At 44.3% G+C, this 14,385-nt stretch overlaps 1 protein-coding gene across 1 annotated transcript in view; it reads left to right on the top strand.

The window, feature by feature from the left end:
• The first annotated feature begins 241 nt into the window (after nucleotides 1-241).
• GMPR (guanosine monophosphate reductase) overlaps nucleotides 242-14,385 on the top strand; it is a 41,878-nt gene continuing 27,734 nt past the window's right edge. Inside the window, exons 1-4 of the mRNA XM_011362868.2 lie at nucleotides 242-478; nucleotides 6,158-6,277; nucleotides 8,416-8,499; nucleotides 11,284-11,457. Coding sequence (XP_011361170.1) covers nucleotides 392-478; nucleotides 6,158-6,277; nucleotides 8,416-8,499; nucleotides 11,284-11,457 — 465 coding nt within the window. The 5' untranslated portion in view covers nucleotides 242-391. The remainder of the gene's footprint in view (nucleotides 479-6,157; nucleotides 6,278-8,415; nucleotides 8,500-11,283; nucleotides 11,458-14,385) is intronic.

The raw sequence follows: 14,385 nt of genomic DNA, 5'->3' as shown, positions 1-14,385 counted from the left end.
CCCTCCCCCCACCCCCCGAATTGGTAACCGAAAAGAGGCTGTAAACGAGTCTGGTGGGGGGTGCTTTTTAAAAATGTCACACACGCGGACTTCTTAACCACTAATCTGTCCCTAAGCCGCCGGTCCTCCCCTTCCCCTTTCCAGCCGCCAGGGTGAGGGGCGGCCACGGAGCCGGGGGCGGGCTGAGCGCCGCTGGGGGCGCCGGCGGCCTTAAGAGCACAGCAAGCGCGCGGGGCCGCCCGGGAGCACCGGCCTCCGCACCGCAGCCCCACCCCGCGCCGCCCCCCACGCCCCACCGCACGCCGACGGCGCCTCGCGCCCCGTCTGCCCCCGCCCCGTGCGCCGGCGCCGCAAGAACGAGCTGCCGGCTGCAGCCGCGCCGCTCCGCACCATGCCTCGCGTAGATGTGGACCTCAAGCTGGACTTCAAGGATGTCCTGCTCCGACCCAAGCGAAGCAGCCTCAAGAGCCGAGCCGAGGTAGGCTCTTAGAAAGCCGCCTTGGGGGTGGTATATTTTTCGGGGTGGCGCGGGGGAGATGGGTGGAAGGCAGTGGATTGTGGTAGTAACCTTACCAGCTTTTCTGAGCCTGAGGATGGCTTGAGGTGCTGACCCCCTTTCTTCTCTCCCTCTCCACCACCTGAGAAAGGGGAAAGCCAGCTGGGACCCTTCCAGGACAGGAGATGTCTTTAAGGGGCCGCGCTGGGGCCTAAAATTCTAAATACGTCCGGTGTGGTGGGCCAAGGGAAGTACACATTAGGAATAGACCATAGAGGAGCAAAGATAAAGTGGCCAACTGATGAGGAAGAATGGGGAGGGTGGAGGGGTGCATGTAAGGAGAAAAGGATACAGTGGAGCCAGATCATAAAAGGAGAGGAAAAACAACAGAAGATTCTTGCGATTTTGTCAGTGTCTCTTAGTGCAGAGATCTGTTGCTGTTTTAGTATTAGATCCAGCAATGGAATTTCTTTAAAATGTCTGAAGAACATGGAAACTCCGGAGCAAAAGTTCAGTGTTTACTTTCCATGTTTCAGTGGCTTTGCTGGGAGTGAGGCTGGAGACCTGTGCCTGGTGGCACCCTCCTTACTGGACAAGCCACAGTCCAACCCATTCTTAGAGAAGCAGAAAGCACTGGGATGCAGTTGGATTGGGGGGCAAACTGGAAGCCTGGCCAGTTCTGCTGGCTCTGCGTTGATGTGATCAAAGCCTGAAGAACAGGTGGTGACGGGACTGGAAATAGCCTCGCTGTGGGGGCAGGGATGCCCCTACTGGTGAGGAGGAAGGTCAGACCTGCAAGGGTAAACTAGTTGCATAGAAAGGCAGAATCCCTTAGAATGGTGTGTGCTGGTGACTATGGCCTTACCTGGTCTGCTGAGAGCTAGAGGAAGGTGAAGAAACTAGACTGGGTCTGGAGGCCGAAGCCACAAGAGTAAACAGGATGAGGCTAAGCCAGCACACCGTTCCTTACACCCCACTCCAAGGACCATAAATAAATCGGCAGGCTGCCCACTGGTGCCCAGGCCCAACTGCAGTGCCTGGTGCTGACAGCCAAGGGCTTGTTTGCATTAGAGCGGCCTCCTGCTTTAACCAAAGTGAGAAGAACCAAGTCACTTTCTCAAGCAGGAGGGTTGGCGGGCTGTAGCCAGAGAGGATGGGATAGGACAGGAGAGGTCTGGAACAGGCAAGAGAGAAAGGATTAACTCTTATCACCCTAGCCTAGATTGGATGACTCTGTGCCTCTCCTTCATAATGTCCTTTCAGGTGCTAAAGAGTCGGATAGAATCTTGGAAGAAAAATAAACAGTTTGGATGGCAGGCCTGGGCCTCCCAAAGTATAAGCTGTGCTCATTACCTAAGGCCGGACTAAGATGTGGGGATTCTGGGCAGACTAATAATTTGGTGGCCCCAATATTCTATAAATATTTGTTCAAATTCACTTAGTAGAGAGAAAATTTTAAGAAATGCTATATGTTTAAAACAAAGATATACGTATTTCCTGAACCATGAAACATCTTGAGAAAGTAAAACATTTAGAATTTATGTAATAGAATAAATTACTCTTTCTCAGGGAATAGTATGATGTCATGCCTTATTTGGTTTCATAATTTGGGTTGATTGAAACTGTTAATGTCCCAACCTTTGATGGCACCTTGCAATCTACATGAACACATTGCAGTGAGAACGCTGTGTCCTTGGGAAAGATTTTCATATTTACACATTTGTGGGAGTTTGCCAGCCCCATGCCTGGAAACCTGAGTTAACTGGCATTGCCTTTCCAATTGGTTCCTGTAATGGTTTAGCTCCCTGGTGCCCGAGGCTGCTGCCTGACTGGCCACCCCTCATAATCTGACTGCTTCAGTGATGCTGAGGGATGTAGTTAGACCTAGATCTTGTTAGGCTTCTAATCCCCTCTCAATGTTTTCTCAGTTTGCTTGTAGATGCCTGAAATTGTTTATGGGCAGATAAAAACTTTTCATTGCATAATCAGATAGAAGCCAAATGTATGCCCCCTGGGAGAAGTCATACCTGAATGCAAAGCAGAAGCTGAATGGTAAATGACCGGTAAATAACTTTGAGCCGAGCATATTTGAGTGGAGCCAGGAGAGGAAACATACCCTTTGAGAGCATAGTCTGGCTAGAAAGGGAGAGTTTTGACTGTTGACAAGATTAACCACTGCAACTCTTTTGCTGTGAGTGGAGTTTGGTGCTGGATCATCAGGCAGTGAGCAGGAAATGGAGAGAAAGGCAGAATGATCTCCCACTCAGAAGGTCACATTCACAGATATTGGTGATTAGTATTTCAGCATCTTTTGGGGGGACACAGATCAAACCATAATGCTTTGCTCCGTAAGGTTAGAGAGTTTGACTAGACTCATTGTTCACGAATGCCTCAGAATCATCTAGGGAGACACTGTAAAAATATACATGTTGTCTCCACCACAAAGGTTCTGATTTATTAAGTTTGAGGCAACCCGAGCATGTATATTTTGGAAATACTATCTTGATCGTGATGTGTGCGTGGATGCTCTAGACTGGCCACAGGAACCCTTTCCATTTGTGGAACCCTGTAGTTCTCTGGTAATGTGCAGCTGCTTGTGTTTCTCTGAATCCTGAGAACTGATGGCGACACTTCCAGGGGACAGAGCATGTCCAGAGAGCTGGGCTAGAACCCACCAAGCATTGCCCTGAAAAAGGCTTGGGGCCAAACAGTATTATTCTTGCCACAGTTTTTGAGCCACTAGGACTTCAATGGTGAAAGGCATCCTTCCTATACTTAGTCTTACGATCTACAAGTGAGACAGATAATAAACAATCTATTTAATAAGAGAATCGCTTTAATCAACACCATATAGGCAAAAGGGGCCCCTGTCCTCTTCTCACTGGACAGGGCCCTATGGGCTGTACTATTCCTTCTAGGCGCTGTTCCATATACTCAAGATCCTGGATTTCCCTGTCCTTAATGACTTCCAGCTGATTCCAAGGCCTGCAAGGGCCTCTTTCCCAGGCGTGTTTTCCCAAGGGCCATCCACATTGCTGGTGTGCTTGCTTCTAACCCCAGACAGTGACCAGGTGGCGGCTGTTTGTGGGAACAGATTCGTGTGTGCAGACTGGGGTGTCCGTGTATGCACACGAGGATTTGGGAAGAGAAGGGGGCTTGGACTGCGGGTCAGGGCTGGCTCCCCAAGACACCGTGTTCTGGCTTCTTCCAGGTCATCAATGAAATTGTGTATAAAGTAAGAGGATAGAACAGAATTTATGTAGTGGCTTGTTAGTTTGACTCGTAACACTGAAGTATTTACAAATGTGGTAGGTGGGCCTCCAGTTTACTTTCAGGCCCTCTAATGTTGGGCTGTAGGGCTGACTTTAATGAAGGTGTGTTTGAAGTGCTGCAGAAATGTGTGTTTTTGAGGCGGAGTAGTTTGATTTATGTTCCCTTTCAAAGCTGCAGAATGAGAATTTGGAGGTGCTGTATTTGGTACATTGACCAGCTGTGGAGGATGAAATGCCAAGTTTTGTTTCTGGGAGGTTGGAATTTTTAAGATATTTATCTTTTTCAGTGAACAGCTGGTCTCTGGTGTGTGTGTGTGTGTGTGTTGATAAGGTCAGGAAGACAATTTTATCATTCTTAGAATAAAGGATTGTGTAAAATCTGCCATATGGAGACGACTAGAAATGAGGGGAAGAGTTCATTGTCAAGGCTAACCTTTTCCATGAAGAGTTGTTTTTTGTGTACTACTGATAGGTTTTGGAGTGCCAAGAAAAACCCATTGTGAGCTCAGCAGAGTGTAGCAGCTCTCTCCATGCATCTTGGGAGGAGTGTAAGGGTAATTTGAGACGAAGGAATTCTGATTATTTTAAGCCTGGGAAATCAAAACGCTTCAGGGCCAATTAGTAGCACAGAAGATTGCAACAAATAGACCCCTTCAGTTATTTTTCAGAATTTAAATATAGCTTGCTTCACTGAAGTAGAACCAAAAGTCATAATGAAGAAGTCAGGAAAGGGATGACCTGCCCCGTATGCTCAGGCAACGACAGCACCTCATTTCCCCTCACTGATGGCTGTTTAAGGCCGATGCAGACATCCTTATGATATCACTTGCCCGGAAACCTGGTGAACGGGGAGCCCTGTGTGGGGAACCAAGAGACATGAAAAGGCTAAGAGGCTTGAGATGTCCCATGGTATTTTTTTTGACATGTTGATTGCAAAGTGAAAGTTGTCTCAAATGAAAAATAAAAGAAGGAACTAGATAAACGCTGGTGGGAAACGATTATTGCTAGTGTACTCACGAAGCCAGGATTAAGGTAGGTAGGTCCAACTTATTTCAGACGCTTGGGATTCATCCCTGTGTTTCTCTTGTGGGTTCTCCTCGGGGAAGCGCCCACTTCCAGTATGGTGTGTATCCATCAGGGTCCAGCTAAGGAAACAACGTGCTGACTGTTTAAAACAGGGAATTTAGTGCAAGGCATCCTGACACTGCTGAGATGCCAGATGAGATACCGAAGCACCCCAGAGATCGTCCGTGGTGAGATACCACTTCTGAAAGGGAGGAGATGGTGTTACTGGAGCCCAGGGACTGGGATCACTCTGTGAAAGCTGGAACCAAGACCACACTGTGGCAGAGGGATTCTGGGAGAACTACCCTGACTACATCCAGCACCCCACACCCCCATCTTCCCCACCCTCCCTTCTTCCCCACTCTCCTTTAGTGTTCCTACCCAGTGACCCCATTGCCTGAACCCAGCCAGAAACCAGCCTGGGAAATGGAGCCTGCAGTGGGTGGCCTCCCTGTGATAAGAATGTAGCAAGGGAAGGATGAAGAATGGATCTGTGAGCATGCAGGCCCGGGATCTGCCCTGGATCTGAGAAGTAATTTTGATTTTGCTGACTTGATGAGCCCTTGGCCTTAGCACATGGCTTTTGCTGAGCCCACCATTGTGACTTAGCTTTTCTGGATTCCTGATAGTCGAGTTAGTCATAAGTGCTCTGAAGTTGGAGTTACGATAGAATCGGAGGGTCCTCCCTCTAGCTGTTTGCAAGTCGAAGGAACAAGTGTTTATATGCATAGACATATGGCTGCTGTGTACTTCCCCCAGCTCTTTGAAGGATGCTCATAATTACAAAACAGCTGAGAAGGTTGATAGGTTAAGGGATTAATGGTTTGTAGCTCACTGCAGGGCGAATTTGGAATGGAAGGTGAGAAAGGGAGGACCGTGGTTGGCAGGGAGGAGTGGAGTGGATTTTCTCAAAAGGGGAATGGTCCCTCCAGTGCTTAGAAGTAGGGAAAGAGAACATGTATGTGGGTGTGTAGGGCTAGGATGAACCAGGCTGGGGACAGAAGGTGACAGTGGGATGGGAGAGGCTATTAAGGGAGAGAACTTGTGATTTGGAGGCTGGGCTTGATGGCAGAGCATCTACGGCTTTGTGCTGGCCTTTGGGGATCCTAAGGAGCCAGGTTCAGCTTTTGTACCTGGATAACAGCCCGTTACTTGGTTTTCTCAGGGATGCTCCTGTCTTTGGAAAGCCTGGCCCGACACGAAGAGAATCCAGGGACCAAGAGACGCACACTTCCTTTGTGTTTTTTTTTCACTCGCTTCAGACTCTAGAAATTCTGCCTAAATCACACAAAGCAAAACATTTCTTTTCTCTTTTTGCCAATAGGTGGATCTTGAGCGTACCTTCACATTTCGAAACTCGAAGCAGACCTACTCAGGGATTCCCATCATTGTGGCCAACATGGACACTGTGGGGACATTTGAGATGGCAGTGGTGATGTCACAGGTAGGACAGTGGGCTTTTTTCCCTGTGCTGCTCACATTGAGTGAGTTGTCAGAAGCCTCCTCTAGACTTGTTCAGACAGAGGGAAGTGGAGACGGGTCCTTTTGTGAGGCCGAACTATTTAGTGCTGAGTCTGATTATTGCCAGAGGCACTTCTTTTCTTCCCTCTTTTTCAATCAGAAAAGGTGTATGGAGGCTGGACTTTGCATTTAGTGAAATGGTCTAGATATGCATCCATTTCTTCCTTGAAAATACCCATGATAATTTTGGGAATTAGAGATACAAAAGAAGTTGGACATTGTACCATATTGTAAAGTTAGGCAAGTGCCATATCATAGAAGAGGGACAGTGCCTTTATAATGAAGACAAGATTGCTTTGTGTATGGTCTGTGGTATAGCGTTTATTATATCTTATGTAGAAAACATTTATTGAGTACTGTGTGCCAAACACTGGATATAATGTATATAATGTTGTCAGCTCCAGATAGGTTCCTTTTACAGATGAAGAAACTGAGGCAGAGAGGGAGAGGAAAGGTAACTTGACTTAGGGCATGCAGCCATGTAGAGGCAGAGCCAAGATTTAAACATAAATTGTCTTCAGAATAAGCCATTCGCCTTATTCACAGTACAAGTTCCCTTTTAAGCCAATTACCGGTCTAATTGTCTATAAATGGAGTAGCTAGAATACTGGCCTTGAGAAAAATAAAGGAAAAGCCTTTTGTGGGCAGGACCTTTATCTTATGCTGCTGTGTCCCAGGTGCCGTAGACATTTTTTTCATCCTAGATGTGTTTGCTTCTGAGACACACAGGGTGTGTGCCTATTTCCACTGATAATCCTGCCAAGTGAAAAAATAAATCCAATTAGTTAAAAGAGCTTCTCGCTGTGGGCAGCAAGTCTAACCTCAGGAGGTGCCGAGAATTTTTGTTAGCCAGTGATTAGGAAGAAGATTTTCAAGCAAATTATGAGCTCAAAAAAAAAAAAAATGGCATAGGAGGTGGTCTGTCTGACTCCATGATCAGTTGTGTTGTCTGTCACCCCTCAGCCCCTGCTAAGCTTTAGGCCGGAGGATAATAAATTAATTGCTCAAGGAATTTATATTTTTTTTCCTCCATCTTTTCCTTTCCTCTGCTCGGTGATCAGCCATTGCTACTAATGAATTATGTATATGTGTAAAAAGTGGGTGGAATCAGGGAGCAATAAATAGCCCCGATTAATTCTCATATCAGATTATTAGCCCATGAAAAATGTACAACTTGTTATGCTCATCCCATTTTCATGGGAAAGACTCTCCATTAATGAGACAGTGTACACTGAAATAGCTATGTGTGGGTGCTGTGAGTTTTCTATTTTTAGGATCCACTGAGTTAGTACAAGTTTGTAAAGTCATAGAACTTTAGAATGGAAAATTGTCGGTGGGGAAATGAATCCAGGGGAATTAGGAGAGAGGCCCTGACATAGGCTGAGCTTTGTAGTTAGATTTGAGTTTGATTCTGTCTCTTATTGGCCAAACAATTGTTAAATTTCTTAAATTTCGCTTAAGGTCCTTTTCTGTCTGGGAAGCTAATATTACTGTACAAAGTTGTTCTGACAAGTGATGGAAATAAAGTATGCAGATTGCTTGCACCAAATAGGTACTCAATAAATGCCCAGTTGATAGTCTGATAGTCAAAGATGTAATATTATAATTTATATAGTTCCCATCCTTAGGGATACCAACTGCCTAAACAAGAAATGTTTAGGTTATGAACACATGGAAAAGCTTTCAGGTATAAGCCGAGGTTCTTTGGAGTTGTTTAAGCAGAAGTTTGCCTTAACGCAGTCCTTCTTATGGGTAGGGTTGTGTTGCCCTTGGCCTAATGCAGATGGTAGGCCCAGGCGGGGCTCAGAACTCTCCCTTATTCCCCCCACCCCCTCCTAAGTCCTGAATGCAATGTTGTCTCATTAGATTAGAATGGATAACCCAGTTTTGTGATTTCACTGGTTACACCTTTGTCTGTTTTTGGCTCCTAGGAACATATTCGAAGCTAATTAAATGTGACTGGCAGGAACACCTGCTGCTTTTGTATTTTTGCTGCTGCCCCCGCCACGTGGAGAAAGAAGGCACTCTTGACTTCTCCTAATGTTCTGTTTTGTTTCCTAGCACTCCATGTTTACAGCAATTCATAAGCATTACACTATAGACGACTGGAAGCTCTTTGCTGCTAATCACCCAGAATGCCTGCAGGTATGACTAGTACATTTGTTGCAGAGGGAAAAAAATCTTCAGGGTTGTCAAAAGGGTTTGAATCAGCAGCAGATAGACACACAGAATCCTGAGAGAGACCTGGGGAAAGGCCGTAGTGGTCCCCCAGCCCTTCGTCACTGCCAGGAGTTTGCTGAGAAAACTTGTTCTGTATCCTGTTTTGAAAATATTAGGATTTACCTGAAGGAATATCTGTTTTTCTTTCCCTTGAAAGGTGATGTGTTATATCGTGAGAGCTTGGGGAATACCCATGTTTCCTGCCAGGGGTAGATCCAGTCTGAACATTCCTTTTGGCTGTAGGAAAAAACATCTGATTATGACTCATTGTTTTGGAGTTAAATAAACAATATGCCCACTAGGATGGCCGTAATCAAAAGACAGAGTAACGAGTGTTGGCATGAATGTGGAGAAACTGGAACCCTCCTGTAGAATTGCTGGTGGGAATGTAAAATGGTACAGTTTCTTTGGAAACAGTTTGGCAGTTTCTCAAAAGGTTAAACGTAAGAGTTACCATATGACCCATTCCTAGGTTTAGACCTAACAGAAATAAAAACATATGTCCAATGTCCACATGAAAACTTATATACACATGTTCATAGCAGCTTTATTTATAATAGCCAAAAGGTTGAAACAACCCAGATATCCATGAACTGATGAATGAACAAACAAAACTGGTATATGTATACCATAGCATATTATTCAACTATACAAAGGAGTGAAGTACTGATACATGCTACAACATGAGACTTGAAATCATTTTAAGTGAAAAAGCCAGACATAAAAGGCTACATGTGATTTTGTTTACATGAAATGTCAAGAATAGTTAAACCTATACAGATAGAAAGTAGATTAGTGGTTGCCTAAGGCTGGGGAATAGGATGGTTAGAGGGTGAGGGCTAAGAGGTATGAGAGTTACTTTTTGGGTTGATAAAAATGTTTTAAAACTGTGCAACACTTCGAATATACTAAAACCATTGAATCGTGCCCTTTAGATGGGTGAATTGTATGGTGTGTGATTATATCTCCATAAAGCTGTTATTTATTTATTTATTTTAAATGGGCAATTTGAAAATAACAAAAAGCTCCAGTATCACATACCTCCCTTTCCTCCTGACACATTCAGGTGGTTCTGCACCCTGCCAGCAGAGCCGTCTCTTTGCATTAGAGATATTCTCCAAGGTCAGATTATTTGTGATTGGAAAATGACTTCATGTTGTACTGCTTTTGAGGTTGCGCGCTGGCTTTCTTTTTTTCTTTTTTTCTTTTTTCTTTTTTTTTTTTTTTACCATGCTTTAGTTATGTGTGGATTTCTATTAATGGGAAGGTGGTTTTGGAGATAAAATAATTCTGGCTTAGTAGCAAATCTTTCATTTGTACCGTATTGTGTTCAGATGAACTGTACTCATTCCACCTTTTTCTTCTCTGTAAGAAGTTTGGGGAGCAATGAGTTTTCCAGCAAGGCGTGGCTAATTGGATTCTTGGCTTTCATGACTAAGTGTGGTCATTTGACTTACTACCCACCAAATTAAAGGCTAATTGGAAAGGGCAATTGTTAAAAACACAGTAGCATTGAATTTTGAGCTTCATATGCCAAACTTTAACAGAAATGAAGGAGAAAATAAAAAAAGATAGCAAAGCTCTGGGGGAGAGAAGTGGGCCGGCAGTGGTCACACTGTCAACATGGTGAAACTGGAGTAAACCCAGGAATCTGGAGTAAATATGTATCATGTTACCAGTCTCCTTAGCTCAGTGTCTGGATTGTAGCTACATTGTTGTGATTTTTTGAGACTAACAGGATATTAATATCTGTCCCTTATCTATAGCTTATGGTTTAGAGATACAAGCTAATTATATTCTTATGATATTCTTATCAAAGATGAGATGTTGGCTCTGGGCACAATCCCATGGCTTAGTTTCACTAAGGCATAAATTACTGACAACAGGTATTTTCCCAAAGAGCATTCGGGTGGGTTGGAGGGCACTGGCGCTTTGGAGTTTGAGGATAGGGTGTCGTGAGGGAGGTGTGGTGTCTTCAGATGTAAACACATCCACATGCAGTTGGGAAAGAGCATTTCAAGTTCCTTTGTTCTTGTACCTCTGGACACTTTGCCCTTTTCATAGGTACACTGAGATTGGCAGCTCTTTGCGCAGGTTATTATGGTTTGCATGTTATATTAGTACTGTGTTGGTAGTAAAAATGAAAATAGGAAGTTTTATCAGAGGAGTTTTAGACATACATCTTTCCCTCCCACCTTCTGATCCCCAAAGTGAGAGGCTCGGGGTGACCAACACAGCTTTGGCACGAGGAGGCCTGAGTTGACTGGCCTCCCCTTGTTCTTCTTGTCTCTCATCTAGGAAGAGGAGAATTCACACCAGCAGTTCTGTGATTCAGAGTTCCACATAGAGAGCTTGAGGAAATTAAAAGCAAGAACAAGGTTTTCTGAATATTTAATAATTTGTTTACTACAAAGGTTCTGTGGCCGAGGTCCAGGGTTAAGGATGTATTCAATTTAATGGTGGCAGAGACAGCAGAGGCAAAGTTTAGATAATTTAATGAATGGATAACCTTTAGCCGTGCTGCTGCATATGTCTTGAGCAGGTCTACCTTGTGGACATTTGATAAGGGTAACCTCAGAGGGTCACAGTACTATCCCCAGACAGGCGAATGGGTGGAGGCAGGGTCTGACTTCTGAATACTACTCACTGGTCATGTCTGACATCTCTTGTTTGTTTGTTTGTTTGTTTCTTTGTTTGTTTTTGGTGCAGCATATAGCCGTGAGTTCTGGCAGTGGGAAGAACGATCTGGAAAAGATGAGCAGCATCCTGGAGGCTGTGCCGCAGGTTAAGTTTATTTGCCTGGATGTGGCCAACGGCTATTCAGAACATTTTGTGGAATTTGTGAAACTCGTCCGTACCAAATTTCCAGAACACACCATTATGGTAGGTATGGTGGGAAATTCTCTAAATGAGGAAGGAGAGAGAGAGGTATTCAGGTTGTCAGGGGGAGCTATAGTCTCTTGAGAGCTTTTGGTGTTTTCTTATTAGAAGAATAGTTAAGAATCATTAGGAAAAGGACCAGGCAGCAGCCATGGAAGATCTGAAAACTGGTTCCCCTGTATAAAATATAAACTGCAGATCAACATCATATGATGTTGGCTTCTTATATCTGCCAAATTTCATCGAATGTTTTTACCATATGATACCTTTAAACAAAGGTCTGCACCCTACCTGAACAAAGAACACATTTTTGAAAATGAAAACTGAGTTTTAGTTTGGGTTTTAGTTAAACATATTTATGTCATCCATGTCCCACTCCTCCTTGGCCAGTGAAAAATTCTACTGTAAGAGTTGAAATCCACAACATGAACATTTCACAATAGTCAACTATTATTTGTAAATCAGTTGGTGTATTGTTTTATCTAGGATCTTCATTCTTGACCTTTCCTGCCTTTTTTGTATTTTTCTAATTAATAACATTTTTGCTAGTTAAAACGTCTATTTGTTATTACTGGGAAATGTGGATTTTCAGGAAAAGGATCTAGAAGCTCTCAGGTTAAATTTGGGACTTTGGAAAATCTCTATTGTAATTATGTGTGTCTTTACTGGTCTTAATTAATATATCAATTATAGATGGACCACGAGATAAGCTACCTAACTCTGCTTTGTTTAATTTTGAAATTCTCCTCACATTTCATCATTGTAAGAAAGTTAGGAGACAGGAATTATTTCTGTTGCTGGAATTAAATCTTCTGTTTAGGATTTTTAGAATAAGTATTTTTATGCTTTCCAATCACATGAGAAGAAAGGATCAAGACTGTCCCAAGGTCAGCCAGCTGTACCGTGTCGGAGTTGGGTTGGAGAGTGTTGCCAACGTCATTTTTTTAAATAATAGTAACCGCTTATTGAGCGCCTACCATGATCCAGAAGATTTACACCTGTTTTTTCTCTTCTTCATAACATCTCTGTAAAGAGTAGCAACTGTCGTCCCAAACTTAACCACGGATGAGGCATCTCAAGCTCTTATTTCGTTCTCGCACTTTGGGATTTTCACAAGGTCACAGCAACATGAAGCAGCAGAGCTTGGATTTGAAGCCAGGTCTGGCTGAATGCAGAGTCCATGCCCTGCCACTTTAGACTTAACATGCCCCATCCTTGTTAACGTTAGTGATAAAGCTCCTTTCTTTCAGTAGGTGATATGTGTGGGACCAGTTTACTGCTTCCCAGCTCTGAGGTGGGGAGGTTGACTTTCTTTAGGCATGTGCTGGAAGGTGATGAAATTACACTCTGTCATGACCTCCCAGTGGGTAGTCGTGAGGTCCCAACTAGCTCTTTTGCCCCCAGCCGTCTGTAGTAACTTTTTCTTATGAAAGAAGGAACAGAAAGCTGGACTTCCAGGAGGGCAGAAGCCCCTGCCCCTCTGCTGGGACCTGGCAGCCCTAAATAGTATTTGGTATTAAACATAAATTCTGTGGAAAAAATGTCTAGAGGGTAGAAAGAGCCTGGCAGATGTTTGTTGACTAGGAGAGGAGTCCTGGTTAACGCCTTCTGGAGAGTAGGAAATAAGGCAGTCCCACTGCAGCCATTGACGGTCTCGTCTGAAATGGTGAGATCTAGATCTGTCCAGGTCTTTCCAGTTCACCTCTAGTGTTTTGGTTGTCCTGGAGATACAAAGGACTGATAACTTTGGGAAGTTATGCTTTATACCTACTGGCATTACTGTGTATGAGAGTTAATTGAAGGTTTAGGAATCGGAAATCACATAGATTTAATGAGCCAACCTAGTGTCTCCACTTTCTTTTTCTTTAGTAAGTCTTGTATTGTGGAATGTGACCTACATACAGAAAAGTACATAAAATACGGATGTTTAGTGGTCATAAAATAGCAGCCCTTTAGGGCGCCTACGTTCAGAAGCCCCACTCTGACTCTGGTGATCGTTTCCTTCCTTGTGTGTCTCTGCTTTCTCCATTCCCCGATACATTCCTAAAAAGCACCATTTAATTTTGCCTCTGCCTGACCCTTATATAAATGGTAATCCTACTGCACATCTTCTGTACCTTCTTTAGCTCAGTAGCCTGTTGGCGATGCTCGCACATTGTTTTATGAAAGCTGCACAGTATTCCATTGTTCCTGGAACGAATGTTTAATACCATTTCCCAGATGCCTCACTAGCCCTCATCCCCTCATTTACTTTGCTGCTGGTTGTAACACCATTAAAATCAATAACTTAATGCCCCCTGGAGTTGGTGTAGCCGCATGAGCTGAGCCACATGGGCAAAGTCACGTACCTTCTGAATCTCATTTTTCTTACCCGTAAAAAGGAGGTCGAGGATATTAATGGCTAGAGAATTATTGTGAGGGTCAGATGGGGCGATGTTTCCTAAACAGTGTGGTTTACCATTGAGTAGTGAGTACCATTGAGAGCGTATGCTCTGAGAACTGTCAGAGATGGAAGGCTGATGGAGAAGACAGATGTGTGGTGGGTAGAATGGGGGTTGTTCACTTTAGTTTTAAGAAAAGAGAAAAAACATGTACGCACCGTTTCTTTTAAAAAGCAGATATCAGAAATCTATTGGAGCCCCCATAACTTTCTATTTGCATGCTCCAAACAGCTGGAGTTGTCACTCACAGTTGGCCCTACCGAGAGCTGAGGCAGGCTGTGTGTTGTGGAGCCCAGGAAGCCTGTGTTCCACCCCTTGGGCAAAGACCAGGGACAGAGGGCAGTGCAGAAAGGAAGCAGGCTGATAGGACAAGGGAAGGGGCCTTGTTGCCAGTGCAGAGCCTGGGGGTTGCTGTGGGGACTGTGGCTGGGAGGGGGAGATTAGTGCAGAGTTCCCACGGCCCTCTAGGCAGCCACCAACAGCAAGTGCC

Source organism: Pteropus vampyrus, unplaced genomic scaffold (genome assembly GCF_000151845.1).
Source record: "Pteropus vampyrus isolate Shadow unplaced genomic scaffold, Pvam_2.0 Scaffold80, whole genome shotgun sequence".
NCBI classification, from domain to species: Eukaryota; Metazoa; Chordata; class Mammalia; order Chiroptera; family Pteropodidae; genus Pteropus; species Pteropus vampyrus.
Note: the sequence above shows the minus strand (reverse complement) of the source record. Positions and strands in the feature narration are given on the sequence as shown.